This window comes from Thermobia domestica, chromosome 9 (assembly GCF_964235325.1).
Source record: "Thermobia domestica chromosome 9, izTheDome1.hap1.1, whole genome shotgun sequence".
Lineage (NCBI taxonomy): Eukaryota > Metazoa > Arthropoda > Insecta > Zygentoma > Lepismatidae > Thermobia > Thermobia domestica.
The window spans coordinates 174,232,382-174,256,790 of record NC_137462.1 but is presented as its reverse complement, the minus strand read 5'-3'; the positions used below and the strand labels follow the sequence as shown (position 1 = coordinate 174,256,790).

The window sequence follows — 24,409 nt, the reverse complement described above, 5'->3', positions numbered from 1 at the left end:
TATACGATAAAAGCGAATATTCTCACCCTAAGATCTAAGTACCAGAGTGTTTGCGTATAAAACATTCTAGCTTTTCGCACCCTGCTACTACTGAGTCATATCCCACAGTTTGACTTCATTCGGTTTCGTGAGCATTCCAACTAGATGAGGACTGCATACACAGTATCTATCAGTGGCGTACACGAAGGGGACTTACCGGGTTTTAATACACTTTGAACGTACGATATCATGGGAAAATAAGCATTTACCATACAATGATATGCATACAAATATGGTGAAACGTTATGAACACGGAAGCTTGATCGCCTCCTTGAATAAATTCATAAATATATCACGGAAGAATAGGTTCTATCCACTAGTTCTATTAAGCTTATTTAAAAGAAATTTGATTACACAGTGGATTAGTGCAGTGGCTCCTATAAGCTAGCAAAAAAAATCCAGCGTAATTAATGCCATTACTTCATATAGGAATAAAAATGTTAAGATTATACACACTATCTTTAAAAAAAATAACACACTTCAAGAAAGACCTTTGAAAAATACATTAGAAAACTATTTTACAACGATTTAAAAAAGAATGAAATTAATATTAGCGAATGTTTATAAAATGTTAGACGTTAAATATTGTTATAAATTACCGTAAACTGGGTATACTTTGACTTTTTTTTTTTTAATTTTCAAAATTGTCATTCTAATATCTCCCACTATTAGGGATGTAATTTAATGACATTTCTTCTTGTTAAAATACAATCCTTTGGCTTTCTTTTCAAAGCAGTAAATAATCAGTGTGACCAAGAATGATGATTATAGTTCCAATTTTTTGATGCCATAGAAGAATGTTCATAGTTGGGGTAACTTTAGGCCATTTGTTAAAATGACTAATTAATACACGAAAGTATTATTGTAAGACTGTATTTAAGAAACAGAAAAGAAGAAGAACAGGGTGTTATAAACACATTAGTGAAATTATCAATGTTTTACACAATTTCAATAGAATGAGAAATATCCTTCAATGAAAATATTTGTGTTCTACTTGGGTGAATACAAAACATCTATAAAAGAACGCTACATATTTCTGAATATTTAACTGAAAATACCTGTATTACAAAGATAGGGGTGAAATTACTTTGTTCAATTTTGTGACAAACAAAAATATCGTTCAATGAAATTCTCTCTAAGTGGATGAATACTTAACATCCAAAAATAAGAGCGCCATATTCTTCATTGCGGTAGAACTTTACCGGTGCCAGAACTCAATTTTAGGAAAAAATCTTGCAATTCACCCGCTGCATAATATTCTATTTTAGAAGCTAGTGGGAGTTAATCTTCTTTATTACATAGTACCATTTGTACACCACTTCATCTTTAATATTGGGGCGTTTTCAACATTTAGAAAATATGGGCCAATGTTGCCCCAAAAATTGGGCCAATGTTACCCCACACAATTAAACATTTAATAGTTTGTGCGTAACTGAACAAACGTTTGGGAAGGTGTTAGCTTATTAATATTCGCTAATGAACATGTTTTTATATTCTACTTACTTGTATATTCAAGATATGTCATGTTAATGTAATGAACAAAAGTTGTAGAACTTTAAATACTTTAAATATAATAAATGTTTACTTGCTAACAATTGCTAGCATTTTACTTCCACATTCAATAAACAAATCACTAACGTCAATATTCATGTTTTCAATGTTGTAATACTTCGATCCACAACTTTTCTTACTGATAGAAACTATAATAACCATATAGGAAAAAAAAAAACTTTCTCTTCCTTTGGGACAAAGTTGCCTTTAAAGGGCCAAAGTATACCCAGTACGTAGTTGAAATGTTGTTCTTGGCATGGGGAGAAAAGTTTTAAGGAAAGTATTTGAACTTCTTCCTTCCCTAGGATACGCATGGGGAATGATGAATTTCCTCTTAAACCTCATCAGGGGTGTCACTACTTATCTCAATTAGCTCAAAAACTGTGAGTTGGACGATAATATTAATAGTCTTTTATTATTTTTAAAGGTCAACCCCTTCTCACTTCTCACCTCATGCCAATAAGGGATGTTCCGGACTGAAAAGGCATCTCGTATGTTACTGTTTATCTCGCGACTCCGAAAACTACGGATTGACACTAATATCGGCCGATTTAATTATTTTTACACATTACCCACTTCTCACCTCTACGCTGATGGGAGATGAATTTAGACTTAAATGACATTGGGTATGTCACTATTCATCTCACCGTCCCCGAAAACTATGGATTGGACACTAATATCAATCGCTTTCAATTACTTTTACATGTGAATCCTTCTCAATTCTCTTCCATCACCCCCATGAGATGAATTTCAACAAAAGCGCTAAAAAATAGAGAAAATAATAAAGGCGCTATCAGCAGAAAATAATAATAATAAAGCGTTTAAAAGAAGAACATAATTCATTAGTATTATCTATAAAAATTTTGAAGTTTGTGCCAAGCCAAACAATATCTGTAAAATTAGTTGGATGGTAACTATATTAATCGTTATCCTCTTTTGGCTTGACACAAAATTCAATTTTTTTGTAGATAATAGTAACGAATTATTTCTGCTTTTAAGCGCTTTCTTCTTCTTCTTCTTCTCCTTATTATTATTATTATTATTATTATTATTATTATTATTATTATTATTATTATTATTATTATTTTCACTTTTTAGCGCAGTTTTTACTTTTTTAGCGCTTTTATTAAAGTGGATTAATATTGATTTTTTAAAACAAGATTTTATTTTCTAATTTTTAGTGCGCTTTTAAAATCTGCTATTTTTATTTCCAAGTTTATTTAATTTTTCTACTTCTCTCTACCACAGTAGAGCAGTTGGGTACCTAAACCAAAGGTAGGTCACTAACACCCTATAAAGTGGGCCAGCCTCTTTAACATACGTTATCAAATGCATATATCGGTCTACGGATTACGGAATTATACGCATACATAAGCCCGATGGTAACACTCCTAATCCGTTGAGGAGTTTTGTGGTCTAACTTCAAAGATTGTAATCAGATCCTGATAAAATTTTGTTGGATCGTGCTAAAATGTATATTCTTTAAAACTCAAGCAGTAGCAATGTCACGTATACACCACCTGAAGGATTGTGTTCTTTTATAATATATTTTCTCAATTATTATTGAAACCGGAAGTTGTAGTATATTGGTACTACTTCAGTTTTTAGTAGAGAAATCACAGTGGAGATGGAATATATTATTGGGCGCTTAATTGATTGGAGAAACCCTCTTCTCGTTATCTGCTAGTATTTTCACACTATAATGATCAACGTTAAAACCAAAAGGTCTTTATTTCTATGATTTCTGGTTTCAGTAGAGAGATTACAGTGAAATGGAATATATAACTACTTGGGTCTCTTAATTGATTACAGAAAGCAGATTCTTACTAGCTATTAGGTTTTTAATCTATGACGATCAAGGGAGGGGTTGATTTCTGTCACTTCCGCTTTTAGTAGACATACTGAAGTGGAGAGATAGGATATATTTTGGGGACGCTTAATTGATGACACAAAACTGCTTCTTTGCTATTTATTACGGTTCTTGTTCTATGACAACCAATGTTAAAACCATCTTCTCTTTTAATTATCTATTGATAATTGAAAGAGATGGGTTCTATGTTTAGAATGCTAAATCAATTCCAAGAGAACTGTTCCTCGCTTTCTTTTATCGTTTTTGTTCTATGTAGAACAATTTTGATACCAGAAGTTGTAGTGGATTTCATTCATTTCCAGTTTTAGTAAATAGTTATGGATACACATATAACGTAGTCTTGAGACGCTGAATCGATTGCAAAAAAACATCTCTCTATCTATTGCTGTTTTTACTCTACAGCGGGCAATATTAAAACCGGAAATGGTTAATATTTACCACTTCCAGTTTAAGTATTGAGTCCAAAAACGAACTCTGTTCCTAACTTTTAACTTTCTACAATCTGACCAAATTTGGTGATGATTGGTAAAGTATATCTCGAGATTATTTTACTTTTTTTGTCTCCCGGACGTCTCAAATTGAGAACCTTCATTTTTTAAGTTGCTTAAAAGTAATAAGAATCAGCGGAGCAGTCTAGGAGGAGTTAGCGAGCAAACATTGTTATATATATATATATATTAGGGATGGCCAGACGGATCAGGATCTCGGATCCGGATCCGGAATTTCGGATCTTGGATCCGGATCCGAAGTTTCGGATCTTGGATCCGGATCCGGAATTTCGGATCTTGGATTCACACCCGAAATTTCGAAGTTCAGATTCGGACTCCTGTTTTGAATATTTTAGGCCTTAGATTGAGACCCAGAACTAAAATATCCATATGTATAAAATTGACTAGGTGAATTTTATCTAACTCAGTGGGAAGACAATTCAATTTAAATGACAAAAGATTACATGAAAATCTCATTTTCACATTTTTCGGGGTTAGACCTCTGTTGCGCACACCCCATCATTTAGTCTTTAGTATATCTTTAAACGTACTACAAGTATGCCACTTTCATCTCAAGTCAGTAGTTGTATAGATCTGCCTTTTGTTATATATTAATCGAGTTAGAATTAAAATTTGATTGTTTGTGAGACCTATGATAATATTTTCAGAATGAGTTATAACGTTGAAAAACTGCATATTTTCTTTGTGCCACATTGGAATTTAATGTAGTCTATCTTATACAGTCGGCTCTTACGATTAATTCAATGATCTGAACTCCTGCAGCATTACGCTAAAATCATGGATGTCTTTGAATTTTTGTCATCATTTCTATTTTTATTATTATTATTATTATTACGAGCAAAATGAATATCATAAGCGGCATTTTACATAATACATATAGACGCAGATCAGTCAGTTGGTTGCTTAAAGTTTATAGCAAAGCTATTACATTTCTAAGACCCTGGCGGCCTTAGGACAAAATCCATGGCTTTCCCATAAAATCTTAAATCTCTCTATATAAAAAGGGCAAAATCCTGAGTGACTGAGTGAGTGAGTGACAGATCACCGTACAGGCCAAATCGCTTAAGCTACTAACTTGAAATTTGGACAGTTTATAGGCTTTGTGACGTAGGATACCACTAAGGAAGGACTTTGGGAAATTCGACGAGGAAGGGGGGAAATGGGGTGGAAAATATTGATGATTCTTGACGTTAGATACTTCAAATTTGGTATTTGGGTTTCTCATTGAAAATAATTTGATACTTGTTTAAGTGCTTTTTGATATTTAAATTAGAAGGGGCAGGGAAAATGTAGAAAGTAAAAGAACGGGTAGTAATTGCAATTATTGCAATTAGTATAATAATATGCCTATATCTCGGAAACTTAAAGGGTTAGAAACACGGAATTTGGTATTTGGACTTCTCACTTAAAATAATTAGATACGTATTTCAACGTTTTTTTGATATGTGGCCCAGAAGGGAAGAAAAAGGGCGAGAAGAAAATTAAGTGGGGATTACAATTATTGTATTAATATGTTCAATCCTTTAAGATTAGAGACTTGAAATTTGGTATTTGCATTTCTCATTGAAAATAATTTGACATGTGTTTCAGTATTTTTTGACGTTTTAGTAAAAAGGAAAAGAAAAGAGATGGAAAGGAAAGAGGGTGGGGATTGTAATTATTATAATAACATGTCGATATCTGGGAGCCTCTGAAGTTTAGGAGCATAGATTTTGGTATTTGGACTTTACATTTGAAATAATTAGGTATGTACTTAAGCGTTTTTTGATGTATGTCTTAGAGGGGAAGAAAAGGGGCGGGGAGAAAAGACTTTCATATCTCGGAATCCTGGAATGTTAGAGAAATGAAACTTGTTATTTGAACAAAAATTCGTTATGAAATCCTTCAGTTTTACGTCCCACGCTTATGCCGGTTAGGCTAAAGGAGACGGTGATTATGAGGAATAAATGAAATGAAGAAAGTGGGAGGAAACGGGAAAAACCCGAGAAAACCCACGAGCACGGTGTTTGTCCACCACAAAGTCCACACGGCGCGAGCTGGGATCGAACCAGGGACCCCAAGCACCGGAGGTGAACGCTCTACCATTGAGCCACCGCGCCCCCTTAAAAATTGTTTGCAGGCGTATGATGTGCGAGGCCGTAGACCGAGCAAATGTGTGGGTTGGGGGAAAGCCCCCATGTACTCGCACTGAAATTCGGTATGTCTCGGGATACCGGAATGTTATTACATACAATTTGATATTTGAACTGAGATTCGGTATGGTTGTAGGTTTACGAGGTCATAGGCCGATCAAATGAGATATTAGAGGGTCTAAGGGCAAATTCCCAGACATTTCTTTTTAAATTGATTATGATTAGAAGCTTTTGTGGTGCGAGGCCCTAGTAACGGGGGTCTAGTGACGAAGCCCCCAACTAGCCGAGGTCTATTAAGTACATAAATGTATTTGAGTAATGACTGGAAATTGCATGTATGCCTGTGGACAAAATTGCATAAGTAGCCACGAGAAATGACAATCCTTTAAGATAAAAATTTTAAAAAGCTACCAAAATGTAGTCTTGAATGAGTTGTATATTATGTTTGCGCAGGGGCGAATCCAGAACGGACTCCTGGAGAGGGCGGATGGATTCTTAGGGGGTGGTTGGGGATGCTAGCAGTGAAAAATTACTTAGATGATCTGAAATTGCCACAAATTACTACTGAAGTACACTGTTAATGGTGGCGCTGGGTAGGGGCGAACGACTTTTCGCCCTCCCCCTGCATCCGCCTATGTGTTTACATGAATGATATAGCTCCTTATACAACCTATGCAGAGTTAATAATAGTGGATTACTAATTACAAAGATACGTGTTACTGCTCGAGGCTCCATATGGTATTTTGTATACACATACAGTACATTAATACATTGATTTTGATACATTAATTGCCATTTAGAACTTCATCTCTACTACAATTCTTAATTCTAACTGGAGTGGTACGGTCACAGAGAAACGTATCTTTAAAGAAAGAAAAAAAATGCTCATCAAGAGCAAGAAAAGGAAGTTGCTCCTTAATTTGATTTGATCTATATTTTATGGGCTGTTCTATTAGCAATGGCCTAGCCCATCACGACTAGGAAATGGCCTCATTCAGTGACCACAATAACTCAGAAAGAATTAGAAAAGTAAGCAGCCTGAGTCTAATGAGGAAGCTTGGGCTTGAGACTAAGGTTTCATTCCAGCATTTGACTAGCGTTATAGAAAACAAAGGACAAATTTCCATCAGGACGCTTTAAAAAAGATTTACTACCTTTTCGGTCAAGTATTTCCACTAGAATCGAATCTGACAATGAGATTGCTCTCACCAAAGTCGACAGTTTTACTCAATCAATTTGGAGTAATTGTGACATATTAAGGCACGAAAACCAAATATCAACAGAATGAAGAGAACGCAAGGCTGTCACACGTTCAGATACCAAAAGTGTCTTAAAATCTTTTAAGCATAGGAATGAAAATCACTTGTCAATAATTTCGAAAATTTTGCTGATTCGGAACACCCGAATTTTCTGACACGGGCTTTCGAATCTGGATCCAAGATCCGGATTTTCGGGTCCGGATCCAAGATTCGGTTTCTCGAATCCGGATCCACGATCCGAAATTTCGGATATCCGAATTTTCGGATCCGGATCCAAGATCCGTTTTTCGGATCCGGATCCAATATCCGGATTTTCGGATCCGGACCCAAGTGGATCCGGATATCCGGATCCAAAAATATCCGGATCTGGCCATCCCTAATATATATATTCATAGCTAACTCTATGGTCTATGGAACCCGGAGGTTCAACGCCGCGTTCACAAAACTTCTCCACTGATTTCTATCTTTAGCCACCTGGATCCAGTTTCTATTTTCTATTCCTATTTCTGTGAGATCCATCTTAATATTCTCCTCCCATCTATACTCAGGTCTTCCTAATGGTCGTTTTCCGATTAGTCTTCCAGTTAAGACTTTAAAAATGTTTCTACTTTCTTCTTTTCTGGCTGCATAGCCTGCCCACCTGAGCCTCCTAGACTTGATGACCCTAACAATGTTTGGTAAACCGTATAAATTATGTAGTTCCTCGTTATGAAGTTTCCGCCATTCCCCATTCCCGTTCCTCTTGGGTCCGAATATATGTCTCAGGACCTTGTTCTCAAATACTTTAAGTCTATGTTCTTCCCTCAGAGTAAGCCACTATGTTTCGCAGCCATACAGAACAACAGGCATAATTATCGTTTTATATATTTTAAGCTTCAATTTCCTCGACAGAATTCGCGACGACAAGAGATTTTGAACTGAATAATAAGACGAATTCCCTGCTTTTAGTCGACATTTAATTTCTTCGTGAATACGATCTTTGTTTGTTTATATTGATCCTAGATATTTGAAAGTATCCACTTTATAAAAGTATTATTTAATATTTTAACGCATCCATAATTTGCTGTATTACGGTCCCGACGAACTTCCATGTATTTAGTTTTCTCTGCGTTTACTTCTAAACCCACGTTCCTGCAAGAGTTTAATAAGACCTCTGCATTTCTTTCTATTGTTCTCGTGTCGCCCCCTATTAATTTTACATCATCAGCATACGCGATAACTTGGTAAATACCTTCAACTCTAGGTCCTGGTTGCTATCTTTGATTTTCCTTATAGTGTATTCCAGAACAAAGTTGAATAATAATGGCGACAACGCATCTCCTTGCTTCAGGCCATTCTCAACGTGAAAGCTCGTGGCCAAAAAGTTTGCTACGCGGACTTTACTTTGGGATTCATTTAAACAAATTTTAATTAATCTAATTAGCTTTTACGGTCTTCCAAATTCTGTAAAAATGTACAATGTTTCCCTTCTAACCGAGTCGTAAGCCTTTCTAAAATCAATAAATAGTTGATGTACCGGGGTATTGTACTCCCACTTCTTTTCGAGTATTTGGCGAATAGTAAATATTTGGTCGATAGTTGATCGATTTCGTCTAAATTCGCACTTATAATCTTCAATAATTTCATCTGCGTATGGGGTCAATTTTGCTAACAGAATGTTTGAGAGGATTTGATAGGATATTGACAGAAGAGAAATGCCTCGATAATTATTACAGTCAGTTTTGTCGCCTTTCTTGTGAATTGGAACAATGATTGATTCCTTCCACTCTTGTGGCGATTCTTCCTTGTTCCAGATAAGGAGAATGAGTTTGTGTATCTTGTTTCACAATTTTTCGCCTCCAGCTAAAATTAACTCAGCTGGAATTTCGTCTTTCTTTAATTTCTTTAAAGCGATTTCTACTTCTATTCGGTTAGGTTCTGGAATATATGGTTCTGTGGTGCGTATTTCCCTTTCTCCACGAACATTCGTTTTTGGCTGCGTGTTAAGCAAATCGTTAAAGAAATCTTTCCATCTATTTAAGATGCTGTCTGTATCAGTGAGAACTTTTCCGTCAGCTTTCTTTGATATATAAGCACGAGGTTGATAGCCTTTCTTAAATTCGTTGATCCGCTTAAACATGTCCCGAATATTTTTATTTTTACAATTATCTTCAAGTTCCTTAATTTTAGCTTTTAAAAAACAGTGTTTCTTTGTTCTAAAAGTTTTGGATGTTTCCCACCTGATGTCTACGAAATTTTGTGTAGTTATTTCATTCGGATTTTGTAGCCAACGTAATTTTGCCTGTTTTCTTTTCTCTGCTAGTTTAATGCATTTTTGGTCGAACTATGGTTTGTTCCTACGTATTTCCGCATGTTCCAATTTTTCTTTTGCTGAAATTTTAATGCTATTTCTAATTTCAGTCCAAGTATCCTCAACACCAGAGCACTATGAAGCTTCTAAAACTGAGAATCTATTCGAAACTTCAATTTGGTATTCCTCTCTTACCTGGCTCTCTTCTAATTTCTTTAAATTAAATCTCTTCGTTTTCAGAATTGAATATTTCTTTTATTCAACGATAATCTTTCTCTTTTTATTTCTGCTACCAGGTAGTGATCAGTGTTACAATCAGCCCCTCTAAACGACCGAATATCAGTTAGACCTATGCTAAATTGTCTTCTTCTATCTACTAAAACATGATCAATTTGATTATGTGTTTTTCCGTCCGGTGAGGTTCAACTGTATTTATGAACGTCGCGATGTGGAAATTTTGTACTCTTCACGATAAGGTTTTTAGATGTTTCAAAGTTCACGAGCCTAACACCGTTGTCATTACTTTCTTTATGTAGACTTTCGTTCCCCATAATCGGTTTGAAAATATCCTCTCGTCCTACCTTCGCATTGAAATCCTCTAATAGAATTTTCATATGGTACTGTGGGAGTTGATCAAATGTCCGTCCGAGTTCTTCGTAAATAAAAAACAAAAACTGTTTTTTATATCGTCATCCTTATCTTCTGTTGTGGCATGTACATTTAGAACAATAATATCACAAATTGAACATATGTTATTGATTGATTGATTGATATATTATTATAATTATAAGTAAAATGTTGTGATGAAATTTATTTTAAAATATTGTTTTCAAATATGATGAAAGCAACTATTTCCAACCTTTCATCAAAATGATTTTATAGGTAAAGAAAAGACACAAGAAGAATTTTACGTCACTTCTAGTCCTCATTTTGTTTTTCGTGATAGCATTGAAAACTGAAATTTTATACATGTATTGATAGTATTTTATCTTTTGATAAAATACAGTAGACTCGAAAATATTAACAAATAATAGTTAAGATCTTTTTACATTAAGTATAACTTAAAAGTTATATAGAAAACAATAATTACGTGTGTTAGTGTTGTTAAAATTTTATTAATTCAATATTCGAATAACATATTTTTGATTTTTTAAAGCAAACATCTGAATAATTGTCCGAACAATTTATTTGAATGAACAAATACTGAGATCACAGAAATATTTGTTCAAATAAATTATACAAACGAAGACTATTGTTTGGATAATCATTCAAGTAATGATTCTTTTTCGAATAACTGTTCAAATAATAATTATTGTTCACGTAATTAACCAAGTAATGACTACTGTTCGAATAACTATCCAAGAATTGACAATTTTGCAATAATTATTCAAGAAACGGCTGTTCGAATAATTATTCAAGTAAAGACTATCATTCGAATAATTATTCAAATAAAGACTATTGTTCGAATAATCACTCAAATAATAATTCTTGTTCCAATAACTGTTCAAATAATTATTATTGTTCAAATACTTATCCAAGTAATGACTATTGTTCAAATAAGTCCAAGAAATGACTATTTTTTCCAATAGTTATCCCAAAACGGCTGTTGTTCGAATAATTACAAATGACTATTGTTCGGATAATCATTCAAGTAATGACTATTGTTTGAATAATTATTCAAATAATAATAATTATTGTTCGAATAATCATTCAAGTAATGATTATTATTGTTAGAATAATTATTGTTCGAACAATCATTCAAGTAATTATTCTAATTATTAGTGAATAATTGCTCTAATTATTATTAAATTGACGAATATGAACGTATAGATTAAGTAGGTATTAAATTTTTAAGTAAGAACAAAAATGACCTACGGAAGTATGTTGTAATAAAGACAATAAATATTTGTTAGTTATAAAGTAAGTTATTATACCATATAAAATTCTATTGTTTTACGAACAAAATTTCAAAGATAAATTCGAATACTTTTGAAACAAAATGCTATATTTACCTGTAGAGCTGGATTACTTAGGACCCAAGCAAGCGGTGAGCCTCTGGGGGTTTCGTCGTAACGAGAATTTAGGCCAGGTCTATTGTTATTTACCAAAGACGTGGTTATCTGAAGAAGAAAATAATATGTAAATTGAAATTAAAATGTTAGTTGTGTTACTATTTCAAAATATAACGTTTAAAACGTAGAGAGCACGGAGTAAAATTTGATCTAAAGGCTAAATTAAATCACACTTACATTATGCATACTGATTAGGGTGAGCCGAAAAAATTAAACAAAAGATCAAGTCGTAATATCGCGAAAAAGATGTGAATTGAAGAAACTAAAAAGGAGCAGAAAATAGAAATAAAATTAGTTGATATCTTCCGTCGCGTATGTGCTTTAAAGTTTGCCGAAATTTGGAAAATTCACGGCTAATAAATTTTGACAATTTATGTATGGTGACTGGTTATGTATTTTGTTTAATTTATTTTTAGTTATTTTAATTATTTTCCTTGTTATCTCACACGTAAATTTATTTATTTCGTGATTGTCAGTGTTTTTTACACTAAATTACAAAAAAAACACATAATTATACTTTCTACATGAATTACTTAAACTAGGAAATACCAGGCATAAAGTAGCAAAACAATTATCAATCGAAACATTTACGAGATAAAGAAACCCAATACAACACATACATGAATAAACATAACAAATTAAGTCTGTATTAACAGAGAGAAAGATAAGAATAAGTATTTAATATAAAAGACTATACAAACAGGAACAGGATAGAAAGAACAAAGGCGAAAAGTAATTGTGAAGAAAATAAATGGACATATAGAAGGACTACAAGTTGAGGTAAGATAAAAGTGAAAGAAACATAAAGTAGAAATTAAAGATGAACTACGAATTGCTAAAGAGAGAATATAAAATAATATTATAGTGATACGATTCAGTCATTAAAAAAAAACATACATTAAGTAACTGTAGAAATTATAATAAACACGATGGAAACCACTATCTTCTGTAGTATTATATATCTATTATACTATAATACAATACAAGGAAGTGACTTCTCCCTTGTTTATTGTAGTTACACAGTTACTCAACGTATTCGTTGGTTTTAAGTTCATATTATTTTATTTTATTCACGGAGAAATTGTAATTTATCTTTTGCTTCTCTCTTGGACTTCTTTCGCATTTATCTTACCTGTAGTGTTTACGTGCGTGTGTTGTTTTACATTTGTTGTTTATATAAATAATAAAACAAGCATTACAAAGTAAATAAGTGAGTAAGAATGTCAATGAAGGTCTGATATTAAAGAGATAGAAAAGATAAAGAAGATAGAGAACATAAATAGACAGAGAATGACAAATATAGATGTTCTGAAACGGTAGGAGAGAGAAGAACGCTTTTAACCAGCATGCTTTGTAGGTGCAATTAGATTGTTCACATCTTGGGAAGAAATGGTTTTCTTCATAGCGCCATAGAGAGAAAGATGGACGGAGGATGATGAGTAGGAAGAAGAATACAGTTGATCTATGATTTGAAAATTAGAGGGAGATATTGCAAGTTAGAAGAGGAAATTGAAGGTCAAGAAACGTGGAGGAAACATTTCCGGAATCGAAGCTAAAGAATTTTGATAAAAATAATAAAGTCTCTCGTATTAGGACCTTCTGACAGACAAAATAATAATAATAATAATAATAATAATAATAATAATAATAATAATAATAATAATAATAATAATAATAATAATAATAATAATAATTTTATTTTAAGTGCTATGAACAGCTCATAAGCAAAAATACAGCACTGTGTAAAACCATTATATAATAATTTAAACATACCAGAAAATGTATAGTATAGAATGACTATTAGAGCAGGTTAAGGCCTTTGTCAGAAGGTTAATACGTTAAAATTATAAAGTTCAAACTGATATATAAAGCGAAAAATAATAAAAAAAGATAGTCAAATCCGTAATATACGATTAAAAGAACTATGCAAATTAAAGTCTCATTTAACTATCATTTAAAATGATGCAACAACCTTACTTAAAATTATACATCCAACATGCAAAAATCTTTTTCACTTATTGTCATATTTCAATATAAAAGACTGATTCTTTGAGTAAAAAAATATAACATAAAAATACACTGAAAATACACAATAACAATAAAATAAAGATAGACAGCTAGAACCCTTGTCATAAAGTTAAAAGTTTAATTTTTTAAAAGAAATGCTCTGATATTTCTACTAACAAAGGTTCATTTTAAATTGTAAGACATTGTCATCCTTCTTAGTATTTCACGTTTTGAATTTAATGCAACCAATATCGATCGATTCCTAACACTATAAGTCGGCACTCTTATTTCTACATTTTCTAAGCAATATTCGCTAATATATTTGTTATCCAACACCATTTGAATAAATAATTTATCAATAACTTTCCTACTTTCCGATAGGGCTGGAAGTCCCCAAAATGTTAACCAATATCCATATTCATGTGCATGATAACCCTTTTTCATTTTATAACACAGTAACCTTATGAAACATTTCTGTACAGCCTCGATTTTGTTAACAAGTGTGTTGGATAGACTGTTCCAAAAAACTGAACCAAATTCCAATATGGATCTAACAAGTGTCTTATATAGGTACACATAAGAACTACCATTTATGAAATCAGGCCATTGATAAAATATAAAACCTATTATTTTTCTTGTCGATTGTACTATGTCATTTATGTGATTGCCAAATGTTAATTGTCTGTCATAAAAAAATACCGAGATCTTTAATTTGTTCAACTTTTCTGCTGTTATTCCATTAATATTATATTTGCTAACAAAATATTAAGTTTTATTATTAAATGTCATATGTTTAGTTTTCTCAGAGTTGATCATTAATAAATTATTTTCACACCAATGTTTTACTGTATCTAAATCTTTCTCCAGCAGATAATTATCTTACTCGTTATTAACTACTCTAAAAAAGCTTTATGTCATCTGAGTATAAAAGTATTTTCGAGTATTCGACTTTTTCTGGTAAATCATTGATAAATAGAGAAAAAAGAAGTGGCCCCAGGGAAGATCCTTGGGGCATCCCCTTTCCTATTTGACCTTGACTAGATGTTACATTCCCTATCTTTACTTTAAAAGTTCTATTTGATAAGTAACTTTGAAACCAACTAATATATGACAATATATTAGTTGACCAACTAATACCAATGAAACCAACTAATATATGTTAGGCCAATGTTTGATAACTTAGTAGTAATTTGTGATCAATAGAATCAAAGGCCTTTGACATATCGATATATATAACATCTACCTGTAAATTACTTTTTAGTGCAAAGTATGTAAAATCAGTAAAATGGATAAGATTTGTTGCAATTGATTTACCTTGATAGAAACCATGTTGCGTATCACTTAAAATATTCTTTACATTGAAATATAAATGTTTGTGTATAATTATTTCAAAAATCTTAGAGAAAACAATTACTAAACTTATAGGCCTATAATTTTTAACGTGTCTTTGATCACCATGTTTGTATATTGGTACTACATATGGTTGTTTCCATTTTGAAGGAAATATTCCAGTTTTTAACGATGCGTTATATTTGGTTGCTAATTTTGACGCTACTTCATTACTACAGCCTTTAATGACATAATATGAAATGTTATCAGGTTCAGGTGCAGTATTCCCCTTAATTTTACTAATTGTTTCAATTACATCTTTTTGTGTAATGGATGTAATACAAATTGACATATAATTACCATTATATTCTGTCAGTTTCGTAACCTTACATTTTTTATTTTGGTTCGAGTCAAAATGAAAAGAATTATAAAATACAACTTTAAAACATTCTGCTATGTCAGTAATTTCTTACAATGATGTATTATTATACTCCATCTGGTTTGGTATTTGTTATGTGATTTTTGAATGATCTCCAGAAGTAAAGACTGTTTTTACAAATACTGTTCTCCAATGATAAGGAATAAACCTTTCTAGCATCTAGATATTTCTTTTTGACCACCTTTCTCAAATCGGAGTACCTCTGATACCAAATTTTATTATTTGATTGTCTGGCTTTTACAAAATATTTTGTTTTCTTATTTATCAATGATTTAAGTTCTTTAGTCATCCACGGGTCCCTATATGTTGTATTATTATTATACAACAGCTTTTTCGGTACGTGAGAATCAAAAACTTCATATATATTGTCATACAAGGTTTCAGACATTTTATCGACATTGTTGGTAGGATCATTAATTTCTTTTACATTGTTTATTCCGTAACAAACCTGTAACAAATCAGCTTTCTTGAAGTCATAATTGCTGGTCTGTTTTGTATTCTTCTTTAAGTTATTATTTCTTATAACATTCCAAGAGTATACAAATGGTGGGTGAAAACGATCAATTTTTGTAATTGGTTCAACATTAAAATTTATTGCACTATTTTCTATATTCGTAAGAAACAGGTCTAGTACTTTATCCTTATTCGTGACGTCATATGACTTGTTTAGCTGATTCAATTGAAAAAGGTTGCTTAATTCTATTACCTTTTCTGCTTTTTTCTTAACATAAAAATTATTAGCGGTTACAGTCCCAGTTTCTCAGTCGATTCCTCCAACGTTAAAATCACCTAATATTATAAAATTGCCGTTTGTTGTCAACAAGTAAGAACTCAACCAGTCACAGTAGTTTGTAAAATTCTTTAATGGTAGAGTAGGTGTAAAATAGTGCAAAAAGGTAAAAGTGGTTTAGTGTCAGGGATTAAAATTTTTAGTACTATTACATCTAACTTATCGTCAGGGACTTGTATTATTGAGTATGAATACTTATTGTTTATTAAAATCATACACCCACCTCCCTTAGATTTATTTTCTAATGCCAGGTTCCTATCCCTCCTAATGCTATATTTATTAGATAATTGTACGAAATATACATTTTTTCCTTTACCCATGTTTCTGTGATACAATAGATATTGTACTCTTCACAATTTACTTCGTCCGTGAAAGACCGTTCTTTTGTATTAATACCATTTACATTTTGATAGAATAAGTGTAAGGTACTCATATTTTGGTTTAAGCTATTAAGAAAGATAGTTTTATTTACTTGACTTTTCTTCCTTTTAGTTCAATTCATATAATAATAATAATAATAATAATAATAATAATAATAATAATAATAATAATAATAATAATAATAATAATAATAATAATAATAATAATAATAATAAATTATGGTAAGTTAGATGTATTTCATAAATGTATATAGTTTCGAATAATAAAGATACATTGATACAAAAATTTTGTCTTGTTGTTTTTCTAACTCAATGGGCAGTTTAGAATGTTATTGTTTATTTTAATCCACAAACCCTTTAAACACCAAGTTGAAAAGCAAAACATTTAATAAGTTACTTTCAATCAATCCAGTACTTTGTTCTATGTTTTTTATCTTTTAAAATCTCTGGTAAAGAACACATACTGCGCAGCTAGGGATGGAATGGCTCCATAAAAAGTGTAGTTGTATACAATTAATGAGAAGACGACATAACAATTGATTGGTTAGAGGGTAGGTCATTTATAGATGTTTTGCTATAAATATTTCATAAGACGTTGAGTACAACATTCATTGTGACTATAACATAAGATATGATTTTGAAATAAAGATACTGCAAACAAAGGAGTCGTTTTAGTTTGATTTTAATTACAGAAGACAGCCACGGCACCCCGATAATACTGTATAGCTGAAATTTCAGGTTAGCCAACCTTAACACGAACCTTCAAAAGTTGTTGCTACGGTTAAGATTTTTAGGTGTCTTTTTCTTAAGCAGAAACGAGCACTCCGACAGTACCCGTGGTGTCAAATATTGTTCTCATTTACAAATAAAGATAATGTTTCATCTTTTTTCTCTCTTTTCACGCCGTCTATCCCCTTAATCTGCTACTAACCCTTTATCTCTTCGTTTAGTACTACGTTTTAAAATTTTATTAAAAATTTCCCAATCATCATGGATTAAAGGAACTGCTTCTTGTGGCATAGTTTTGACGAAATCAAGCAGTTCGTATTTTCTCTGAATCCAAACGATGCAGGTGCGATTTCAAAGGGAAACTAACTTCTTTAGTCAAAGATGATTTATCATTTTCATATGGACCTGTTTTTTCTTTTTTTTAATGTGGAAAATAAGCTTTATCATCTACAAAGACATTTTATTTCAAAATAAGTACACAGTTTATATTATTTTCAGTTAGATAAAAGGGCAGTTGTCAAGATAATTCAGGAAAAAAAGCACATTTTTTCCCTTATTTTAGCATCTTTTTTCCTTTCTTTTCCCATAAAAACTATCCTTTAAAAACCTGGCCCTGATTATCAGAATAAACATAAGAAATTTTGATGACCTATTTTCTCATGATGAAGTGCAGTAGGAGTAAAAAGTTGAGGACTCAAATAAATTCCGAATTATGTGTTTAATAATTCATATCGTGTTAAGAATCATTGCAATAAAAACACCGAATCACACAATACAGATGTAAATGAGTTCTCTGCAATTTCACTTCTTATTAATTTACTTACATATATTTTTTCTTGACTATTTTAAACAATGATCATAATGATAATGTCTATCCACATTGCTATTTATCTTATCAACACAAGGTATTATAAACGTATATTTTCTTTTTTTGTATATTATAATATAATAATATTTTTCCTCTTCCTTTTCAGATAATTAATTTGAATATGAATCAGCTGTCTACATCTTTTTGCGACACTGCGAACTAAGCATGGTATTACATAAACGGAAACAAAATACATAAAATTAAACTTTTTTTAATTACTGAGTGGTGCATCATATACAATAGAATATTTCTGTTTTTTAAATATCTTGTTCTCCATTATGCAAGTGTGACAAGAGTTTAGAATTTAACTATATGAGTGAAAACAAATTATCATATCATTTACGTACCAACTCTGCTATGAATATAAGAGCGTTGAGGGCAATGACTCCTATTTTGCTGGAATCCAACCCAAGAAGTCGAAAGAATCCCCGAAAGAAGCTTGATTGCCTTGGTTGTACTTCGTTATCACCTTTAGAGTCAGCACCGAGACTGTTGCTGACTAGCTGAGCAACACCTTCAGCAATGTCTCCACTTAACAGTTTTCGAGCTTCTTGTAAGCCGTCGGTGAATCGCTGGATACCTTCGCTTACTTGCTGACGCATTTGCTCCACGTGGGAGTTCAGTGATTGCGAAGCTTGCTGGAACAAACCTAGAAGGAGGAGATATGTAGAAAGAAGTAGATTTTTCTATTCGAATTTAAAATATTATACCGCACTTAATCCAAAAGAAAAAAATCTTCCTAAAAATTGAACAATAACTGAACTAAATAACTCAGGTACTAAAGTTGTCGAAATTTAAAATCTCAAAGTAAAAGAATTTATTGACAAGTACAGTTATGTGAAGAAAGCTTGGACTCATATAATCTACGCTTCTTCATGATGACTGTAGGCTAGACGTTTAAATACATTGTAAGTGTTAGGTATAAGAATGTATTACTGTAGTGTGTTGTTATATTTGCGGGTAGGTTATTCAAAAAATTTACAACTTCAAGAAGACAGTAGTGATTACGATTTATATATATATATATATATATATATATATATATATTAGGGATTATCACTCTACTACTATACCACCATGCTCGCCTTTGTGATTGAAGGTGGTTTAGCTGTGATGTGTCTAGAGGAATAAGTATGGTGAACACTGAAAATTTCTAATGAATGTAGAATTGGAGAATAATCAGACATTAATGCTAGAACGTACACCAATCCTACATCCTTTAGAAACTATCTTTGTCCACCATACATATTTTTATAGACAGATAAACAATCTCCAAACATAATCAGTAGGGCAACCCACATTATGCTTTACGTTTTGTTTAATTATGCTTTATTTTTTTCAAATAATGCTTTATTATGCTTTATTGTTAATTTCAATCATTGTTTTACATTAATCATGTATAACGTATAATATTTACTATACATTAAATATTTTAAATATCTTGATCTATTTATTAATATTTTATGCGACCAGTTTCTTTCATATTTAATGAACTTTCTACTTAATGCACTATAAAGAGATGTACTTTACTCGAGTCAGTTTTTTTTTTATCACTTGTGTGCGCCTTACAGGTGCATATATACAGAAAGAGAAAGTAAAAGATGCCACCAAAAAGTACAGAAAGTGCTCAAGTTCGAAAGGTACACATAGCAAGGTAGTGTGGAGTTCTTGTGTACTATTCATTGTTGGCGGAAAGATTTCTTCTTCTTTTCCCTTTTTTCTTTTCTGCACATCAAAGGATTACACCGAAACGTTTACAGAAATAAAAATAAGCTTTTCATTGTTGCATTGTTATGTTTTCAATGATTTTGCAATGTAAATATTGCTTTAAAAAAATAATACAGTATGTTAAACTTGCAGTTAAACAGAATTTTCCAAGAATTGTGCTATATATTTTAAATTATACTTTATGCTTTATTTTCTAAAATTATGCTTTTAAAATTAGTTTCTTCCGGACCCTTAGACAACCACAACCATGTTCAAGGTACCAACCATATGTGTAAATTGATGTTATGCTTTTTATACTTTTGAGTTGCTCTAATAACCAGAGTATAATTATCCTAAAATTTAGTGTCATCCAACGAATTTTCCCTATCTTCGAACATGGCAATATCCTACAACACTACACTTTTATATCATACAATCTTCATTATTGAAACATAAACATTTAAATTGTTATTCTTGAAGTGACTATTTCAACCATCTAAAGAAAATTTACTCTTTTGTATTGTTTTATTCTACCTATGGATAGGAAAATAGAGAAACAAACGAAATAGTTATACAATACGACATGTCACGGTAACCAAGTGTTTTATTAATGACAGTATCATAGCGCTATATGAGATATTAAGACGCTGTCTACCCTTTTAAATTAGTATAGTTACTTGTATTTCTTATTACTTAAAAACAACATGCATTTCAATTTTGAATTGCAGAAAAATATTAACCATTGAATAATTAGTTATTAGCGATAATACTGTTAAAATCTATAAATAACATTATTCCTCAAAACCGACAAGTAACAGATACATATTCCATCATATAAAGATTTGCTCGGAGACATGTCTAAATGCGACTGTTGCTAATAACATTGAGACGTCTGAGATAGGGAGAATACTTCGCTCGCAACGGAAATATTAGGGTGCATAAATTCTAATCTGGAAGCCTTTAGAAAATAAACTTTGAATAGACCACGAAGTAGATAGCAGGATATAAAGATGTAGCTAACATTGATACAGGAATTGATTTCGTGCAAGATGCAATTAAGGGGGTTAGTGCAACAGTGGTCTAACCCACATTTTTAAAAATCGAGAAAAATCAAGTGAAACTTAAACACATGTGGTTTTTGTACAATATATGTATGTACTGTACAATGTATGACACATCCAACCACTTGTGCTTGCTTTTGTTATATTGTACAAAAAATCACATGTGTTTAAGTTTAACTTGATTTTTCTCCATTTCTAAAAATGTGGGTTAGACCACTGTTGCGCTAACCCCCTCAATTGAAAGGGGAGAGCTCCCTCATGGCTAAATGGTTAGCACCGCTCCTTTAGCGTGGAAGACTGGGTTCGATTCCCGGTACGACCTCATATGGTTCGGATCCCACGTTAAGCAGTAGGTCCAAGTTTCATACAGTCTCTCTGCTGAAAGGGACACTGATCTCAAATCAAATTCAAAGATGAGCGTTTGTATTTGAGGTGATGAACTTTCCGGCTTGTTAATATAATTAGTTAATAGACAAGGAAAAGGGTTTTTTGAAGTTAGTTAAGCTACCAGATTTTCTTAATAATGCCGTACATATAGTTGAACTGTATTTCTATTTTACACTTCCTAATCATAAAAACATAGCACAAGAAGTAGGTGTAGTATAGATAGAAGGTATTTTGATTTCCGTCTCTTCGGTTTTCAAGGATGTCTGTTAGTGTAAAATAAGAAAATTAGAAACCTTAAGAAATGTGAACCAATATATGACTCAGAAGAAATTTTCTACAATAGAATAAGTCTCAGTATAACGGAAATATTTTTCCAAAGATGGCAGTATTTAAATTAATAGAACTCGTTGAGCTGAATGCAATGACATGTGCTTGAGAGTAAATTCTCACGTGTAGTTTGCGAGAAAACCGATAAAAACGAATTGTTATGGCGTTACAAATGTATCGTTTACGGTCAACGCTACTTATAGGATAAAACAGATACTAAAACATAACGTATCAAGCCCTTCATTATGCTACTAGCAAGAGGAATATAAATGAGATATAATAATCTAAATTTACCATTAACTCTTCAACGTTAATCTATACCTGTATTATTGTATAATAGAGTAAGAGTGACTGACTCATCAACACCCAGGCATTGCTATAGCTATGACATTCGAACACAATACTCCTTTTGTCGAGAAAGCAAAAGATAAGTAAGGATATATTTTTTAAACATATCGCAAGTGAAGTATAGGGGAGCTTTTTTAAAACATAGAGTATCTCACTAATCCCTGAAGTTAGGAAACGAAACTCGGCATTTAAACTCCTTATTAAAAATAACTGAACACCACTTCAGCGTTTTTTAAAAATTTTACTCTTAAAGAAGAAAGAGAATAATTTCTACAATATTAAAATTTTTCCGATTGTTTATCCAGAAGATGCACAATGCAAGGATTTGCTTAAGAGTTGGAAATAAGTAATTTATTATATAAATTCTTAATTAAAAATAAGAGAAACTACATGTTTAAACACTTTCGAAAAATCCGTTTTTGAAGAGGAAAATGGAGGCAATTTCTATCTGGTTTTAATTTCCGTGAGAAGAGCGGACATTTATGCTAGTTCTAATAAGTTTCCAATTAAAGTTCTCAAAGTTGTATGCATTGCTTCTAAAATAGATTATTAAAAAATGCTGTTCTGTATTTATGAAATCTATCAAGTAAAATAACAAATAGAGAATGTAGTACTAAGCAGTCAAATGTGACTATCTTCATTGTTGTGAATGGCTTAGCTACAAATCAGTGTAAAATAAAATCATAGGACCGGGCATCGTCCTTAGTTGCAACATGCAAATGTTGGAATGGTATATTGTAGCTATTGGGCCTAGCCCTTGTCGACTTTCTTCCAAATTTCCTTTCCCTGGTTGTTAATGTTTCCCTGTGAAATGGTCTTCCGGCTGTTAGTTTAATAGGATTTAAAATAATGAGAAAGTAGATTAGATACATTTATTTAAAGATAAAAGTATCTTTTTTTTTTCTTACCAAATGGATCCAAATTGGGCATCTGCCTCTTGTTAGGCCTTTGCTGTGGATAAAACCAAGTCTGCTCTGCCTGTCTGTCATTGGGTCGCGGTTCAACCAGATGCTCAGAAGCGAACGCTAACGCCACTAATTCCATTAGGAAAAGGAGTCTCTCTTCCAGCCTCATTACTTCTGCAATAACAAGATATATATATTTTATTAGGATTCGAATTGTTTATTACACTCTTTACACTAACATATACCTTACATAATAGTCAGTTGTAAGTAGGTCACAATTAACTTTCTCAAATCTGAAAAATAAAATTACCGGCACACCTTCACAAATTGCGTTCTTAGTTTGAACCTATAAGTTCACAAAGTTTGATATTTTGTAAACACAGTAGTGAAGATAATGAGTACACACGAAAAAATTAGAAGCTATAACCAAATATTCAAAATTTTATTCCACTTTTACTGACCTTGATGTAATCATTATACTTCTTTAAAATCCTCACAATAGATTAAGAATAATTAGTTTTAAACCTTAAAATACATAGTTAACTCTGACAAAAAATAAAATATCAGGAATGAAAGTTATAAATAAATTTCCTTTTTGTTTGATAGTATCAAATAAAATTTAAAATACCAATTAATATAAATGACCATAAGGAGTGTGTACCGGCTACCGACCTTACTCAGAATCAACATTATCCCTTGCCCAGCCCGGTGTCAACCATAACTACTATGGGAGTAGGTGCATCGAAAAAAGAATGTTAGTGGAAATAAGAATTATTTGGATAATTTCATGGGAACACATGGTCTTTAATGGAAAAGGAAAGAAAGAAAGATTGATTTTCGTCACAACGCCGCCGAAGTTTGGAAATGTTAAATTAAAACGGATACTCAAATAAAGGAAAACCTCTAATAACTTTATAAGCAACAAAACAATACCCGTAAAGAATAATAACACTAAACATGCTGATGATGGTAAACATAACAAAATTCCTGCGGAAGTATAACATGTTCAGATATTTTCTGTGTAATACAGAAATAAATAAATAATAAAAGAAAATAAAATGAATGAAACGGTGAAGTAGGTTTTTAAGATTTGGCTTTAAGTTAGGCAGTGACAGTTATATCATGGAAAAATTGTTCATATACGAGATGTGTCTCAGATTTGATTGAAACACAACACACATGTATTTACTAGGTATAATTACTAAACGAAACTAATTATATATCACATGAATAATTATCTGCTCAAGTGGTTTGCTCACTACAACTATTGTTGATATGACAGATTCGAGGCAATCATGATGTTGGTGGCGTACGTTGTTTCAGCGAAACAGTGACATCCACCTTCTGGTGCTCAAAGCAACTTTTTTCCCTTTGTACTTTAAAGTACCGTATGGTTTTCAAATAAGCTTA

The 24,409-nt window shown here is 32.0% G+C and overlaps 1 protein-coding gene across 1 annotated transcript in view; it reads right to left on the bottom strand.

Moving 5' to 3' along the window:
• The window catches only part of LOC145694203 (uncharacterized), an 84,436-nt gene that overhangs the window by 5,588 nt on the left and 54,439 nt on the right, over positions 1 to 24,409 (bottom strand). The window contains exons 2-4 of the mRNA XM_081770317.1: positions 23,003 to 23,173; positions 18,612 to 18,913; positions 11,663 to 11,770 (exon numbers count right to left, since the gene is read on the bottom strand). Of these exons, the coding sequence (XP_081626443.1) occupies positions 11,663 to 11,770; positions 18,612 to 18,913; positions 23,003 to 23,168 (576 nt within the window). The 5' untranslated portion in view covers positions 23,169 to 23,173. The remainder of the gene's footprint in view (positions 1 to 11,662; positions 11,771 to 18,611; positions 18,914 to 23,002; positions 23,174 to 24,409) is intronic.